This window comes from Hetaerina americana, unplaced genomic scaffold (assembly GCF_022747635.1).
Source record: "Hetaerina americana unplaced genomic scaffold, ioHetAmer1.1.p SCAF_1, whole genome shotgun sequence".
NCBI lineage: Eukaryota > Metazoa > Arthropoda > Insecta > Odonata > Calopterygidae > Hetaerina > Hetaerina americana.
This window is the reverse complement of record NW_027286069.1, coordinates 32,511,644-32,525,541: the sequence shown is the minus strand read 5'-3', so window position 1 is coordinate 32,525,541 and position 13,898 is coordinate 32,511,644. Positions and strand designations below refer to the sequence as shown.

General features: G+C 36.4%; 1 protein-coding gene across 1 annotated transcript; it reads right to left on the bottom strand.

Moving 5' to 3' along the window:
- Positions 1 to 1,009: 1,009 nt before the first annotated feature.
- On the bottom strand, positions 1,010 to 12,758 carry LOC139700956 (armadillo repeat-containing protein 6 homolog). Its single transcript, XM_071599475.1, has 6 exons — positions 12,362 to 12,758; positions 10,258 to 10,891; positions 6,460 to 6,605; positions 5,146 to 5,265; positions 2,540 to 2,689; positions 1,010 to 1,470 (listed from the first exon to the last, which is right to left on the bottom strand). The coding sequence occupies exons 1-6, from the start codon at positions 12,476 to 12,478 to the stop codon at positions 1,249 to 1,251; spliced, it is 1,389 nt and encodes a 462-aa protein (XP_071455576.1). The 5' UTR covers positions 12,479 to 12,758; the 3' UTR covers positions 1,010 to 1,248.
- Positions 12,759 to 13,898: the final 1,140 nt, after the last annotated feature.

Genomic DNA, 13,898 nt, shown 5'->3' with positions numbered 1-13,898 from the left:
AGGTAGAAGCTTTCAAAGTACCATTCCATTCAGAGGCTATAAAATATGTTGGGAGCATTGTACTGGCAGCCAAGGGCTGTATTTTGAAGGCGATAAGCATAATTAAAGGCCAATGAATAAAATCAAGTATTTATTCAAACAGTGTCATCTTTTTTTGAACAGACCTTGTATTTATCACTTCCAGCATGTGAATATTTGATTTACTTGAAGGCAATTAAAATGGAAAAATAATATCGTGCTACTAGATAACCTTTTCGTGATTTGAATTTAAAGTTTTCATTGTACATTTCCAAGGTGTTCATTGTTAAAGCTATTTATACGCAGTTGGAGATTATATATGCTGATTTCAGTGAAGGTATCTTCTAAGAATTTCTTTCTTTGATGGATAGTCATCATTACACGAGCGTGTGCGATGAGCTATTTCTTATATGATGAAAATATGGTTACAAATATTTAAAATTCAGGTACAGAGGACTATGATACATGTGTGAAAACATAAGGGTAACTGTGACTTGGATTCCTTCGAGAAAGAAACTAATTTGAAAGTCAATGCAACATTTTCGAGTGTAAAAATCATTCGCCTTGACTGGGATTCGAACCCAGATCCCTCAATATCCGGTCGAATGCTTTAGTCAGTTAAGCTATCAAGGCATCCAAAATTTTGGGGCTTTTAAAGGAACAAGATGTTGTGACGAAATACCGTACATACAATATCACAGGCATTCGTAGTCGTGCGCGACGACGCGCCACAGTCCACGAGGTTAAAGCCAACTTTTAAACACTTATGCTGTTTATACCTTGACAAATTCCAAAGAAACTGCGGGAGATGCCACAACAGTAACTTTTAACGGAGTCATCCACTAATGTGCAATTCAATGCAACATTTTCAGAGTGTAAAAATCATTTGCCTTGACTGGTATTCGAACCCAGATCCCTCAAGTCAAGGCATCAATTGATCAATCAAATTACGAATCATTTTTTTGTGAGAAACTTTTATTAATAACTGCTGTATATAAAACCTTAAAAAATTATTTCACAAAATTCATCACACATTGTTTTAGCTCATGCATCATAAAATTTAATGCAAGTTGTGAACACCAGCAAGAAATGCATTACATTTTAAAAACAATAAATATTAATAAGTTATAAATTTTTTCTCATTAAACCTTGTTAAGTGTTAATATAAAACATTGATAATGATTAAAGCTCTAACTTGATGAAAGGTGATAAGCTCAAATGCAAGCAGAATTAGTTTTGAGTCAATGGCGTCTTGGATTTGCCTTTCCACTCTTCTTTTAAGTCCACTGGGCAACCAAGGTCCCGGAGCGCTCCCTTTGCATTTGCTTCACATGTTATTTTATGTCTCTGCATTGCATCCATCAGTAGCTCTGCAACTCCATGTTTGATGAAATGCTGACACAATTCCCTGCTTCGACTCACCATATTACGAATGGCTAAACTGGCCATTCTCTATGAAAAGGGAGAAAGTTTTCATAAATTATACAAATATTACTGGTGTACAACTCTTATAAGGGAGATCTGAAGGGAAAGGCTGCAATAAAAACGGCATTAAAAGACAATAACCCCTGGACTGCTTTGATGCATGCATTCCCACTTTCACTCAAAAATGCTAATTCACTCCTGCATTTAGATTTACATTCATTGGACACTAACCACTTACTTTTTAAATTACCATGAATTTAAATACCAAAGATATATTACAAGGAATTCAAGGGTTTGGCATGCCATAAGAAATTGAAAATCACCTTATACTGCTTGCCTTAAAACTGAAGACTTAGATTACCATTATACATAAAAATCACAGAATGATGATTATCATATTTCTTCCCAATAGATCAGGGATGGCAAACCATTTAACGATTGAGTGCCAAAGTGTGTGTGTAATTGCCTGTAGCACCTTCCAGCTCTGCAAGCCAAAATAATTGCTCTGCATGCCATAGGTTTGCTACCCCTGCACTAGGTGAATGTATTTTTCACTCCGTACACTTTTTAAAATTTCAATTATATTTAAATTATTACATAGGTTTCTGTACATCCCTTAGTCTAATTTGTCCATTCTCTTTCATGTACAAAATCTCAATATATCCTTAGAATCACCAAAGCCACATATAAGATCACTTAATAGCACATGGCAGGAGATTAGATCACTATTTTAAGAGGATTAAAGTAGTATAACATCTTCATTAAAAGATTATTTTGATTATATTCTCTTATGGATTTTTCAAAACATATGCTAATGTACTTATTTTCTGGCAAGAACTTGTCATTTTGTATGCCTTTCAGAAGCACATAAAAATACAATTACAGTTTGATCCTACATTGTTTTAGTACAGTTTTAACTAACAGGAATTGAAACTACACAACAATATATTAATCCTGGCTGTAGGGTATGGTTTTTACATGAAAAAATTTGAATTATAACTCTGTAACTTCACAAAATATCATCATTTGAACATGCAACTTTGAGTTTACAGAACTATTCTTATATTAATTCAATGTATTATGTCCTTAAGCTTACCAAAACTTCAGGGTTTCCAGAGTGCACCTTCATTATCTGTACAATAATCTCCTCAATTCCAGCCTCATGAGCCTTGATACTGTTCTCCGGACTTCGCAGAGTTAAAGCAGCAATCAGGGAGCATCCAGCAATAGCCACTACTGCTGATGACTGAAGAAAAACAATACTTAAGACATGACTTAAATAAAAAAAAACCATAGACACAGTAATCAACCCGAAGGTCGGTTTGGTAGGTGATGGTAGTCCAACACGTACTAAGCCCAACAACATGTGAAATTCATATATTAGGGTAGGGGGGCCAGTTCCTTTCCCTGGGCTGTTTATGATTTCCCAGGCAAATCTGGTACCCAAAACATCACATAGCTTGGGTGAAGCTGAGGGTGCCCAGAGGGACATGCCCGGGATTCGAATCTGAGCATATTATTTATATATATATATATATATATAATTATATATATAATATATAATTATATAATAATAATATTACATAATAATAATAATTATATAAATTTTATATATATATATATATACTTATATATATATATATATAAGTCGTCTGTAAGTCGCTTATATATATATATATATATATAAGTCGCTGTAAGTCGCCTCCCCTAAATCCCTAAATACTACTACTACTGGTACTGCAGCATGGTTTCACTTGTTTGTAGTATGCTGCCACCTGTTAGGTCTTTCTTTAGAGCATTGGTAACAGTACTGTCAGCTTGCAGACCAATGATGCATGAAATCAAATGCTTATTAAGTTTTTACGGTTTTCATTTGACTCCCCCTCAAATCAATACAATTATCCCCTCATTCAATGCTGCTCACTTAATCCTTCAATGCTTCCAGAGTGCCTAGCTTGGCTCATGATTTGGGATGTTTCAGTAGCTGTTCATTCACTTAAATTGCTCAAGTTACCTCCCTGCCAAATGGATGACATTGAGCACTCACACTGCACCAATGAGAATGGAAGTGACACTACCTCCCATGCACAGCTGTATCAAGCCATGAATTTAAATCTATGGGATATTGATTGCCCTTCCACCCTACCTGACAGTGACATGCTGTTTGTCACACCTTATTCAAACCAAAATCCACAAGAAAAAGCTCACAGAAAAAAAGAATGTACACACAAATCAAACGATTTTTTTAATGCTTCTCAAAAGGTAAGACTACAAGCCTTTTTTGTCATAATCCTTACTTTACTTCACAACAAAGCAGAGTCATTTAATATTAAGAGAAATAACTGATTACTGAAGCCATTAGAGTCATTGAGGGCATTTGAGGTAGGTTGGATATCAGAAGGCCGAGCAAATCTGTAGGTGAACCTGATATCAACATTCATCTACATCTACATCTTTTCTACAACAAGAGTTAGGAATATCCATCAACCTAGGTAAAAGTGTATTAGAGCCCACACAAGTTCTTAAGTATCTAGGAGTGAAAATAAATACGTGTGAAATGACCCTAAAATTAACAAACGGCACATTGCATTGGGTCAGGTATATAATTGATGTGATCAAAAATATCAGGCTATCCGATATCCTGAAAGTTGTGGGATACATATCCTGGTGCGTGTACACATTAAAACTGCCCTCTTTCTTGATGAACGCTTTTACCTGCCGGAACACGAGATGGGCAGAAGAATTATGGACTTATCAAGTCTGGCATAAGACCAGGCACTTCGCGGCCTTTGTATTTCAGACCGATGTATAATCTAATGCCAGGTGGTTTCAGGCAGCATGGGTGATACCATATCTAGACATTGTGGAAATGTGGCCCTTCAGCGAGGAGAAACCCATCTATGAGGTGGAAGAAGTGGCAGCCCTCATGGCAGCGACGCATGCAATCTTGGCACTTCCAGAACAAACTAATATAATGGTGCATTGTGATAATCTCTCTGTTGTTCATGCTCTAAGTAAGGGCAGAGGCCTGTTATTTTACTTGTTAGATATTAAGAGATTGTATCTTGAAATCATAAAGAAATTTGTCACATGTTGTGACCTGGAGGTACATCTCCACCAATGAGAATCCGGCTGACCGTCTCTTATAGACCGTCCTACCTCCCTATACCAAAGCGGCCAGCGATTTGTTAGTGACTGGTAGGGTATATAAGTGGGATGTGGCCTGAGGGTAGCAGTCACTCAAGAAACTCAGAAGTGGAGGTGTACCTCAGATCTCTCTTTCAAACATTAGAACACATAACATTAGTACACTCTTGACAAGAGATGCCCTAGGATTGAAAACATCTAAACCAAATAAAATTAATTGTATCTGAATTTATCAAATAGACTCATGAACTAGAAGTGGTCTCCACTCAGCTCCCAAATAGGGAAATACCATGTAAAAATTTACCATCACTGAGATTTAAACCCAGCATTTAGAATAAGAAGTCAGCACACTAGCTAACTCACCAATTTTTGATACCCAGACCTCTCTATTTTTTGAGAACACATACATACATATAAATGCTTGAAAGGCCTACCCACTAACTATTTGATCACTTACTACTAAATTACAAATGTATGTGTCACTTGGAACTTGTCAGGATCGACGGTCATTGCAGTAGCAAAGATTTTCTACAAGAATGAACTTAACCTCCTTACCTCATGCCTGGTCATGGAAGATGCAACCACAGGGAGGACACCAGCATCACCAATGTACTTTTTGAGATCATCATTTCCGGCAAGGCTTTTCAAAAGCTTCATGCTTTGTCGAGCCAATTTCTGAAATATAGAAAATACTTAAATTGAATATTTTTCAAGACAAGAAATACAGGAGATGAAGTCATTCTGCAGAAATGCCAATTTTATTGTGTTTGTGAAACTAGATTAAAACCAACGAACCAATATTAACAAACACAAACAGATTGACATCTTTTTCCTTTCCATTTCAATACTTAAGCGATCAATTAATACCAACAAAATCTAAAGTTCACTCAAACCTGGATCTAGGAACTAGCAAATGTCTTCTTAATTTGCCCATGTACATCCAGTGCCATTTATGAAAAATCATGAGAAATAGAAATAATCCAACCAACAGTAATAGTTTATCAACTACATACATCACTATGTATCAATAGTCTTATGACATATTCCCATTATGAATCCATAAATTAAAATGTAGCAGGAATAACTAACTCCATTAATGTTAAACTTGATAACCAGGAAACAATTTGCTGATGCTCTAAATCCCTCCCAATGCACTACAAACTTCACAGGGTGGAAGGGCTGATAAGGGTAGACTTTTTTAGAAGAGTACTGGGAAAAGATAAAGAAAAGGTTAAAGAGAAATATTATCTTTTTCTAGTAAGGCCTCATTTAGAATATGCTGCTAATATATGGGATCCTTATGAAGTAGAATCGATTGCCGAATTGGATCACGTGCAAGATAGAGGAGCAGCATTGTCTACCTGTGGTAGGGGTAAAATTTTCAGGTCAAAATTAGTCTGGTGCGTATTCACCCGCTGCCACACACCCTATCGGTAGCTTGCAGGGTACTAAAGAAGCAGTGATCAGGCCAACTTCAGTCCTATGAATATACACATTTTACTTCTTGTTTGCAGAGGATTTCATTTGATCCACTGAAGAGGGTTGAAATGATTAGAGAATTTACTGATAAAAGAAGGAAGATGTGGCATGGATGGAGAGCCAGAGCTGGGGGTGGAAAATAGGGTAAATGCAAATTAACTAGCAGGTAGCTCTGTTAAAGCTATTGACACAACACATCCTACAGTTTCTTTGATTACACAAACATGGCTATTAATTACATCATCTTTTCATTTTAGGATGAAATATGTTTTATGAAGAGATTTTGTAATTTTGAAATGAATCCTCAAAGTCCCCAAATCCAGTTCCCCAAATTCCCTTGAATAAAAAAAACATATCTGACGATAACTAAGTAGCTGATCTTTAACTTACATCATTTTCAGGAAATGACACCAATATGTCCAACACCAATTGAAGTCCACCTGCATTATGGACAGCAAGGCAGAATTCATTTCTAACAGCCAAACAAGTCATGGTTGATATGATCTCCATAATAGTAGGATGGTCATCTTTGTAACCTAAATCCAAGTGAAAGAATTACCAACATTAAGTGAATCCCAAATGTTTTTTACTTTCTCAAAACAACAACACTAATTAATTGTGCTAATAAACTATTCAATTGTATTTTAGCACCCTGAGTCTAGAAACGATCCTTAGATCATTATCAAATGTTTCATTCCAGGAACCTCTGCAATCATTTCTTCTAGTTAACAACATTCACTGTACTTCCTCCCTATACTAATTACTAGGTGGCATGTAGATCTGCATATGAATCAAATTTGTTGGTCCAGCTTTCACAGCTAATATTAACATCCTATCCCTACACTAGGGACCAGGGTGGACCAGAGATAGCGTGTTCGACTCTCATACCGAGGGTCGCGGGTTTGAGACCATAGCACAGAGAATGTCTTTCTGACTATTTTGTCAGAAAATATTTACCATTGACAACTTTTAAATGCAACACAAAAAAATGACCCTACTACTGAGAGGAAGCAGCTCTTAGTAGAAGGCATCAAGGAGATTGGTCCGACATCAACAGCTTCGAGTGAGAGTAAAGTTCACAGAATCAGCAGAGGTACTGTGATGTGGAAGGCAACAGGAAACCACTACGTCAGTCTCCCAAGGAGATGCAGCCACTTATTTATGACATGATGGCATCCTTCCCAGTAAAATATTCTGGAGGTAAAATGGTATCCCAATCAGATCTCCAGGTGGGGACTACAGGGAAGGGCACATCAGTCAGGAAAGACAGGACATGAATGTAAGGACAGTATAGAGTGGTATAGGGGTGGGCAGAAAGCTGGAGAACACCAAGATAGAAATGGAGAGGCTGGGTATAGACATCCTGGGAGTTAGCGAGATCAAGTGGATGGGAGGAGACAACTACTAGATGGATGGAGCAATGGATATCGAGATATATACTCGAGAGACGACCAGAGGATCGCAGGCGTTGGCATCATACTGATAAAAGAATGGGGCACAAGAGTATAGGCAATATAGCCATACAACGAGAGAATTCTGATGGTGAAGCTGAAAGGAGAGCCCACAGACACCGTGATCGTGCAAGTATACATGCTGACGTCTAACCGTACAGAAGAAGAAATAGAAGTTTAAGAGCAAATGGAAGAAGTCCTCAGACAGGTGAAGGGGAAAGAAAATCCCATCATAATGAGAGACTGGAACGCAGTCGTAGGAGAAGGAAAAGAGGGATGAAGCGCCAGAAATTTTGGACTGGGAAAACGGAATGCCAAAGGAGAAAGACTTGTCGAGTTCTGCAATGAGAAAAATATGGTATTAGCTAACACCCTCTTTGAACCACATCGACGATGGAGGTACACATGGAAGATGCCAGGGAATATCTCAAGGTACCAAAGACTACATACTAGTAAGAAGGAGATACAAGAATCAGATGAAGCAGTGCAAGAGCTACCCCAGTGCAGACATAAATAGCCATTACAACCTATTAATCATGGAGAGCCAACTTTCCCACATGAAAATTAAGAAGACAAAACAAGAGCCAAGGTGGGACTCAAAATTGCTGGCGGAAATATGCAACAAAGAAAGATTCGCCACGGCCATTGACAGTAAACTAGGTGATGAAGGAGAAAGAAACACTGAAGAGAGATGAGATGAACTGAAGAGGGCAATCACAGAAATTGTAGAAGAGCAACTGGTGAGAAAAAGAGCCCACATGAAGAAACCATGGAAAGAAAATACAAGAATGCCAGGAATGATGATGAGGAAAGGCTACGAAGAAGGGGAATACTGATATAGCATACACACTGGCGAAGAAGTATTTTGGAGAAAGGAAAATGAAAAGCAACAACATCAGGGATGTAAATAGGGATACACCAATAGAAAGTGAAGATATAGGCAATAGATGGAAGCAATACATTGAAGAACTCTACCATGATTCGAGGCTGCTGGAAGAAAACCTGATGAAGGACGAGAGTGAAACGGATAACGAAAACCAGGGCCCATACATACTGAGGAGCGTATTCGAAAGAGCAGAAAAAGACCTTAAGAAAAATAAAGCTCCTGGAGAAGACAAAATTGATGGAGACATCATCACGGCACTCGGAAACAAAGCCAAGAACAATCCGTATGGAATAATCAAAGATAGCTACAAAGATGGAAGACTTTCAAAGGAGTGTGATGATTGCGATACCAAAGAAGACAAGGACAGAGAAATGTGAGGAACACCGAACCTTGAGTCTTATGTCTCAATATCCCCAATACTCTTTCAGTTCACCTTGCAAAGCCACAAAAAACCCATATTTCCTTTCATCACCTCCTGTTTTATATTTTCCAATTTTCCTGCCCTCAACATCATCCTAACATTCTAAGACCCTATTCTAACTGATTCGGTCCTCCTCTGTGAATTCTTTCCTACTGCTCGTCTCAGTTCTATTGGGGCAGTATTTCATGCAAAGGAAACTACATAAGCCTTGCCTCCTGCGTTGAATTTAATGAATTAAAATCTTTGAGTGTGCGCAGCCATAATTAAAGATAACCATGAAGTTCAAGTCTTTCAATCATGTACAATTTTACAGAAATTGTTACTGTCGACACGATATCAATCATATTTCATCTTTATTCATATCAGATTTCATCTTAAGTTATAGCTTTATTTTACACCTTTTCACTAAAGGACATCTGAGAATCATAAGAAATTTAAAAAAACAGAACAATCCAAACAATTTAATATGGACTGGCCTCAAAATCAGACACATGTAAATCACTTTAATGAATAAAAATTATCCATTTGTTACTCCCACCATTTATTCTCCTGCCTACCTCATCCCACACAGGTCAAGGACCAATGTCTATAAAAGCATATTTACGAACTCTTGTGCATGTGTAAATCTCAGATGTTAACAATCTTCCGACTAGAAAAAAAGACCTGCAGAGGTCAGAAATGTGAAGCTTCACCATAGACTATTATATTAAAAATCCTTGAGAGACCTTATTATTGAACTTGTTGGTATTTCAGTGAACGAGTATTTAAATTATGTAATTTGCCTAAGATTTGATAGGACGGTTATTACAGAGGGTGCATGGAGAATTAAGTCTTGCATATGATATCTGTGCATTGCTAAGATTGACAGGCTAGGCAATCAATTGATGAAAATTATGAATATTGAGTAGAAGTAACTTTGCATCCATTTTCACTACAAACCTTGTATTTTACATAAAAAAATTGTTTTCAAATTTCACTTGGTGGAAGTGTTTTACATGCATTCTGAGGAATTAACATCGCTTAGTAATTTTTATTTTACAACTTAGTTTCATCATAAAATTCTCAAAACTGAAGATGACAACATCTATAAACCAGGTGGTGAAATTAATATGGTGGAAATGGATGCAAAGTTATTTTTACCCTATTTCTTTTTGCATTGAATAACTCGATTCTCAGTCCTTTAATACACATCGAAACTGAAGAGAGGAGATATTTTGGTAAAATGCATTAAAGCAGATCAGGAAAACAGTATTTAATTTTGAAAAATTTTCACTACCAAGCTACCAACCTCCCCAAAACTTTTTGTAAAATAATTTCCACTTTAAGGATAAAATAAAATTTGCTTTGCTAGGCTTGACTGCACTTTAAGTAAGTAATAGTAACATATGCGATAAATCATAGCAGAAGAATAGAATACATAATTAACTTACGTGACAATAAGCTGGTTAGAATATCCAAAATATTACAATCGCCAGCCAAAATTCTACAATGTTCATGGGCCTTGCCATAAGGCACTCGAATATCATCATCTAAAACCAATGCTTGGCAGACTTTGCATGCCTCTCGCACCACAACTCTAGGAGTAGTTTCATCAGCCAACATGGCAACTAAAATTGGTGGTATTTCAGTTTCCATTAGGGCTTGCCGATTCTGCTCATGCTTAATAATGCATTGTTTCATCCAAATTAAGGTGGGCTGGTACAAATCCACATTTTTCATTTTAAGAAGTGAGAGAATCAGATTCATTCCATTTTCATCGAGAAGATCAGGTTGCCCCGTCATCAATGTAGTTAGAGTGGATAAAACAGCGAATATTGGTTTATTTCCATTAAGGCTTTTGGCTAATTCTACCAAAATTCCATAAGAATTCAGTTTTCCAGCAAGGACTCTGTGGGCTATATCTTTGCCACATTCATCTTTAAGTTCACTGAGATTGGTTATAAAATCTTCTGAATTGTATGCATCATTCTGAATTGCTTTTTCTATTTGATCAATAATATTCTTCAGTTTTTCCGAATCATTATCTTCAGGGGATGACATGACAATATTACTCAGGTCAACACCCTGTAAAAAATTATTAAGGAATTCAGTACGTTTTGCACATTTCACCACCACCCAGTTGCATTTCATAATACATGTAAGACAATTCCTGATTGGGAGCTTTCTAAACTCCCCTAAAAATGTTTTTCATTAAAGTAATGATAATAATTAAGTGTATGATGATTTAAAATTTGATGTTGACAACATGACAGCAATGAAATTGGAAGAAGTAAAATACTGGCTTAGAATATTGGTGGTGAGTAGGCCATGAACCAGGGAGCTATTCTAGTAGTAGTTTTTAAGATAGGCAACCAACAGCCAAGATCATTTGCACCATTAGGGATGAATGGGAAAGGAAGGGTGGAAAGCAACCCGATATCGGCATTAGCCTTCTCTTGTTGACAGGAGCCAAGGCACAGTCTATCATCCTATTTGACGGACGTCATACTCTAAGTGCTCTCCATAAAGCACCTCAAGTAGGGTTCCGGATACCGCTGAAAAATATTTGTCTCCAGGATTTGAACCAAGGCCCTCTCAGTGGCCTGTACATTAGCCATGGTATCACCCTGATCCCCAGAGGTTATTCTCCAATTGTAATCATGCAATAATAATTTTTGTCTCTGAGCCACATTGTAAATATATATCTAAGATATATAAATAGAATGATTCACATAAAAAGAAATTATGCGTACATAAACTCATTTGCAATGCACCTTTGCAACAAGTTCACTCATACATACAATTGATGCTTTGAAAGTACCACACCTTTGGATGGTTTATCTTTGGGAGAATAAAATTAGACACATTATTTGGAAAATTATTTCCATATGACTACGAAGTGACCTCTTAAGCCAGTTTATAAATCAGAAAAAAATACATCCCAACTCACAGTATCATTTAATGGGGCAGTGTATCTCACAGCTACCAATTTAAATAAATCCCATTGTGTAAGCGAATTTCAGAGATTTAATGATTTTGAAAGTGGTCGTCCATTAAGCATAAAGGAAGTAAATTTGCCAAACTGAAATGAGACTCAAGCTTTGCTACCAAATCATACAAAGTAATTCCAAACTTTTATGTCACAGTCAATAAATTCCTACCCAAACACCCCATGAGTAAAATTCTAAAAATGTTAGCAGATGCCCTCTTAATTGTTCCCTATTTAAGTAGTGGGTGTGCTGCGTGGAAATATTAGAGTATAGCTACTGAAATTAGAGGACACACATGAAATAAGACCATATCTACATGTCCCACTGGATAGTGAACCAGATAGACTTGCTAAAGTGGTTGCAATTTAAGAGTGAACTTTTAGCTATGGGATATAAAAAGGTTTTATACCTTTACAAATTAGCTTTGTTTGAAAAGCAAGGTGATATAGAGAAAAATTTCATCAAGAACAAATGCTTTTTAGTTTTCAAATAAGATGACCAATAATGCCCAATATCAGTTTACCAAACTGTGGATAAAGTTTATTTGACGCGTGAAAGTAAATACCTGAGCTTTGAACTGATTGACAGCATCTTTCACCGCTTCTTCTGGACTCATTTGAAATTCCTCAATGTTTTCCCTGACGGCATTTTCAAAAGTCTCTTGAGATATCACAAGGGCCATTTCAGAGTTGTTCTAAGGACACCAAGAGAAATGTGCCAAATATTGATGTTGAGATCAAAAATAAGGTTCCATCCACTATCAACAAATGTATATTGCGGACTCTTAAAGAGTAAGGAAAAGGTCAAGAAACCAAAAAAAGTAATGAGAATGACGCCGAAATATGGTCCTCTTGAGAAAAACAAAGACAGCAGTTCCTTCTATGCTTGCCGGGGTTGCCAACCACAGATGTAAAACGTACTAGGGTTGCCAACCACAGATGTAAAACGTACTACTAATGAATAAGAACTCCCACAACGATTTTCGTTGTGACGCCTTTCCTATGAATACTTCACAAGTTTCCGAAATGTAATGCATAAAAAATTCCTAACTGTTATGTTGTCGCGCTCTTTCATTCGTAACAAGTTCAATTTTATATTTGGCTTGCATGCACTCGTCGACGAAAAAATAAAACATCGAAAAAGAAAATTAGGTTGTATTGATAAAATAAAAAGGCATATTTTTATTGTTCATTTAGTTTTTCGAATGCATAGCCTTTTAATAAGTAGAGTAAATTATAATGGCGGTGATCAAATTTCTGGGGGTTGCGTAGTTATGTGCCTTAGATCTAGAGTATGACGTTGCAGAATGGCGCTCGGTTCAACGGTTTCATCAAGGTAACCCACGCAAACTGAATTGCCCATATAGGTCATCTGTGCGTGCTTTTAAAAGAGACTGGAGTATTTATAACACATTTTTGTCACTCTGATGAGTGGAATTCCCACTGTTAATTTCAGTTACACAAATTATCCTTCCTTGATTTTGTTGGAGCCATATTTCTATTAACTTAACATGGTGTTATGATAAACGATTTATAAAGCGGTTAGTACTAATTATGGAAGCAATTAATTTCGCAATGAATGAAAGTGAACTCTGCGATTCCATTTCTAATTTAACCTTTGATTATATTAATTATCAACTTTTATGAAATGCAGTGATTGCAGTAAAATGTGTTTTATATATGCTATATATGCATATATATATATATATATATATATATATATATATATATATATATATATATATATATATATATATATATATATATATATAAATAGCATATACATATATATAGCATATACACATGCATATTTTTCCTCCGTAATAGCATTGGAGACATCCAGAATTTCATGAATACTTCAGATGTTGGCATGTCTAAGCACGCTCCAGCCAAAGAAATTGACAAGTAACAAAATAATAATCGTGATGAAATACAAATCGTCACAAATTTCAGTTATTTGAAATGAAAATGTTTTTCTATCGTTTTAATTTCCAGAGAGCACCTAGAAAATCATGGAATGTCTTTTAAAAGGGAAAATTTATCCTTTTCTTCACAATTACCTTTAACAGACTGGGACCTTGATAACAGGCAACTCTTTTGCAA

Bases quoted from the DNA above. Each gene is read 5' to 3' on its own strand.
- LOC139700956 (XM_071599475.1), bottom strand. From the start codon at position 12,478: ATGGCCCTTGTGATATCTCAAGAGACTTTTGAAAATGCCGTCAGGGAA. The intron at 5,266-6,459 runs GTAAGTTAAAGA...TCTATATTTCAG, and splicing joins TGTCATTTCCTGAAAATGAT to AAATTGGCTCGACAAAGCAT. The intron at 2,690-5,145 runs GTAAGGAGGTTA...GTTTTTCTTCAG, and splicing joins CTTCCATGACCAGGCATGAG to TCATCAGCAGTAGTGGCTAT.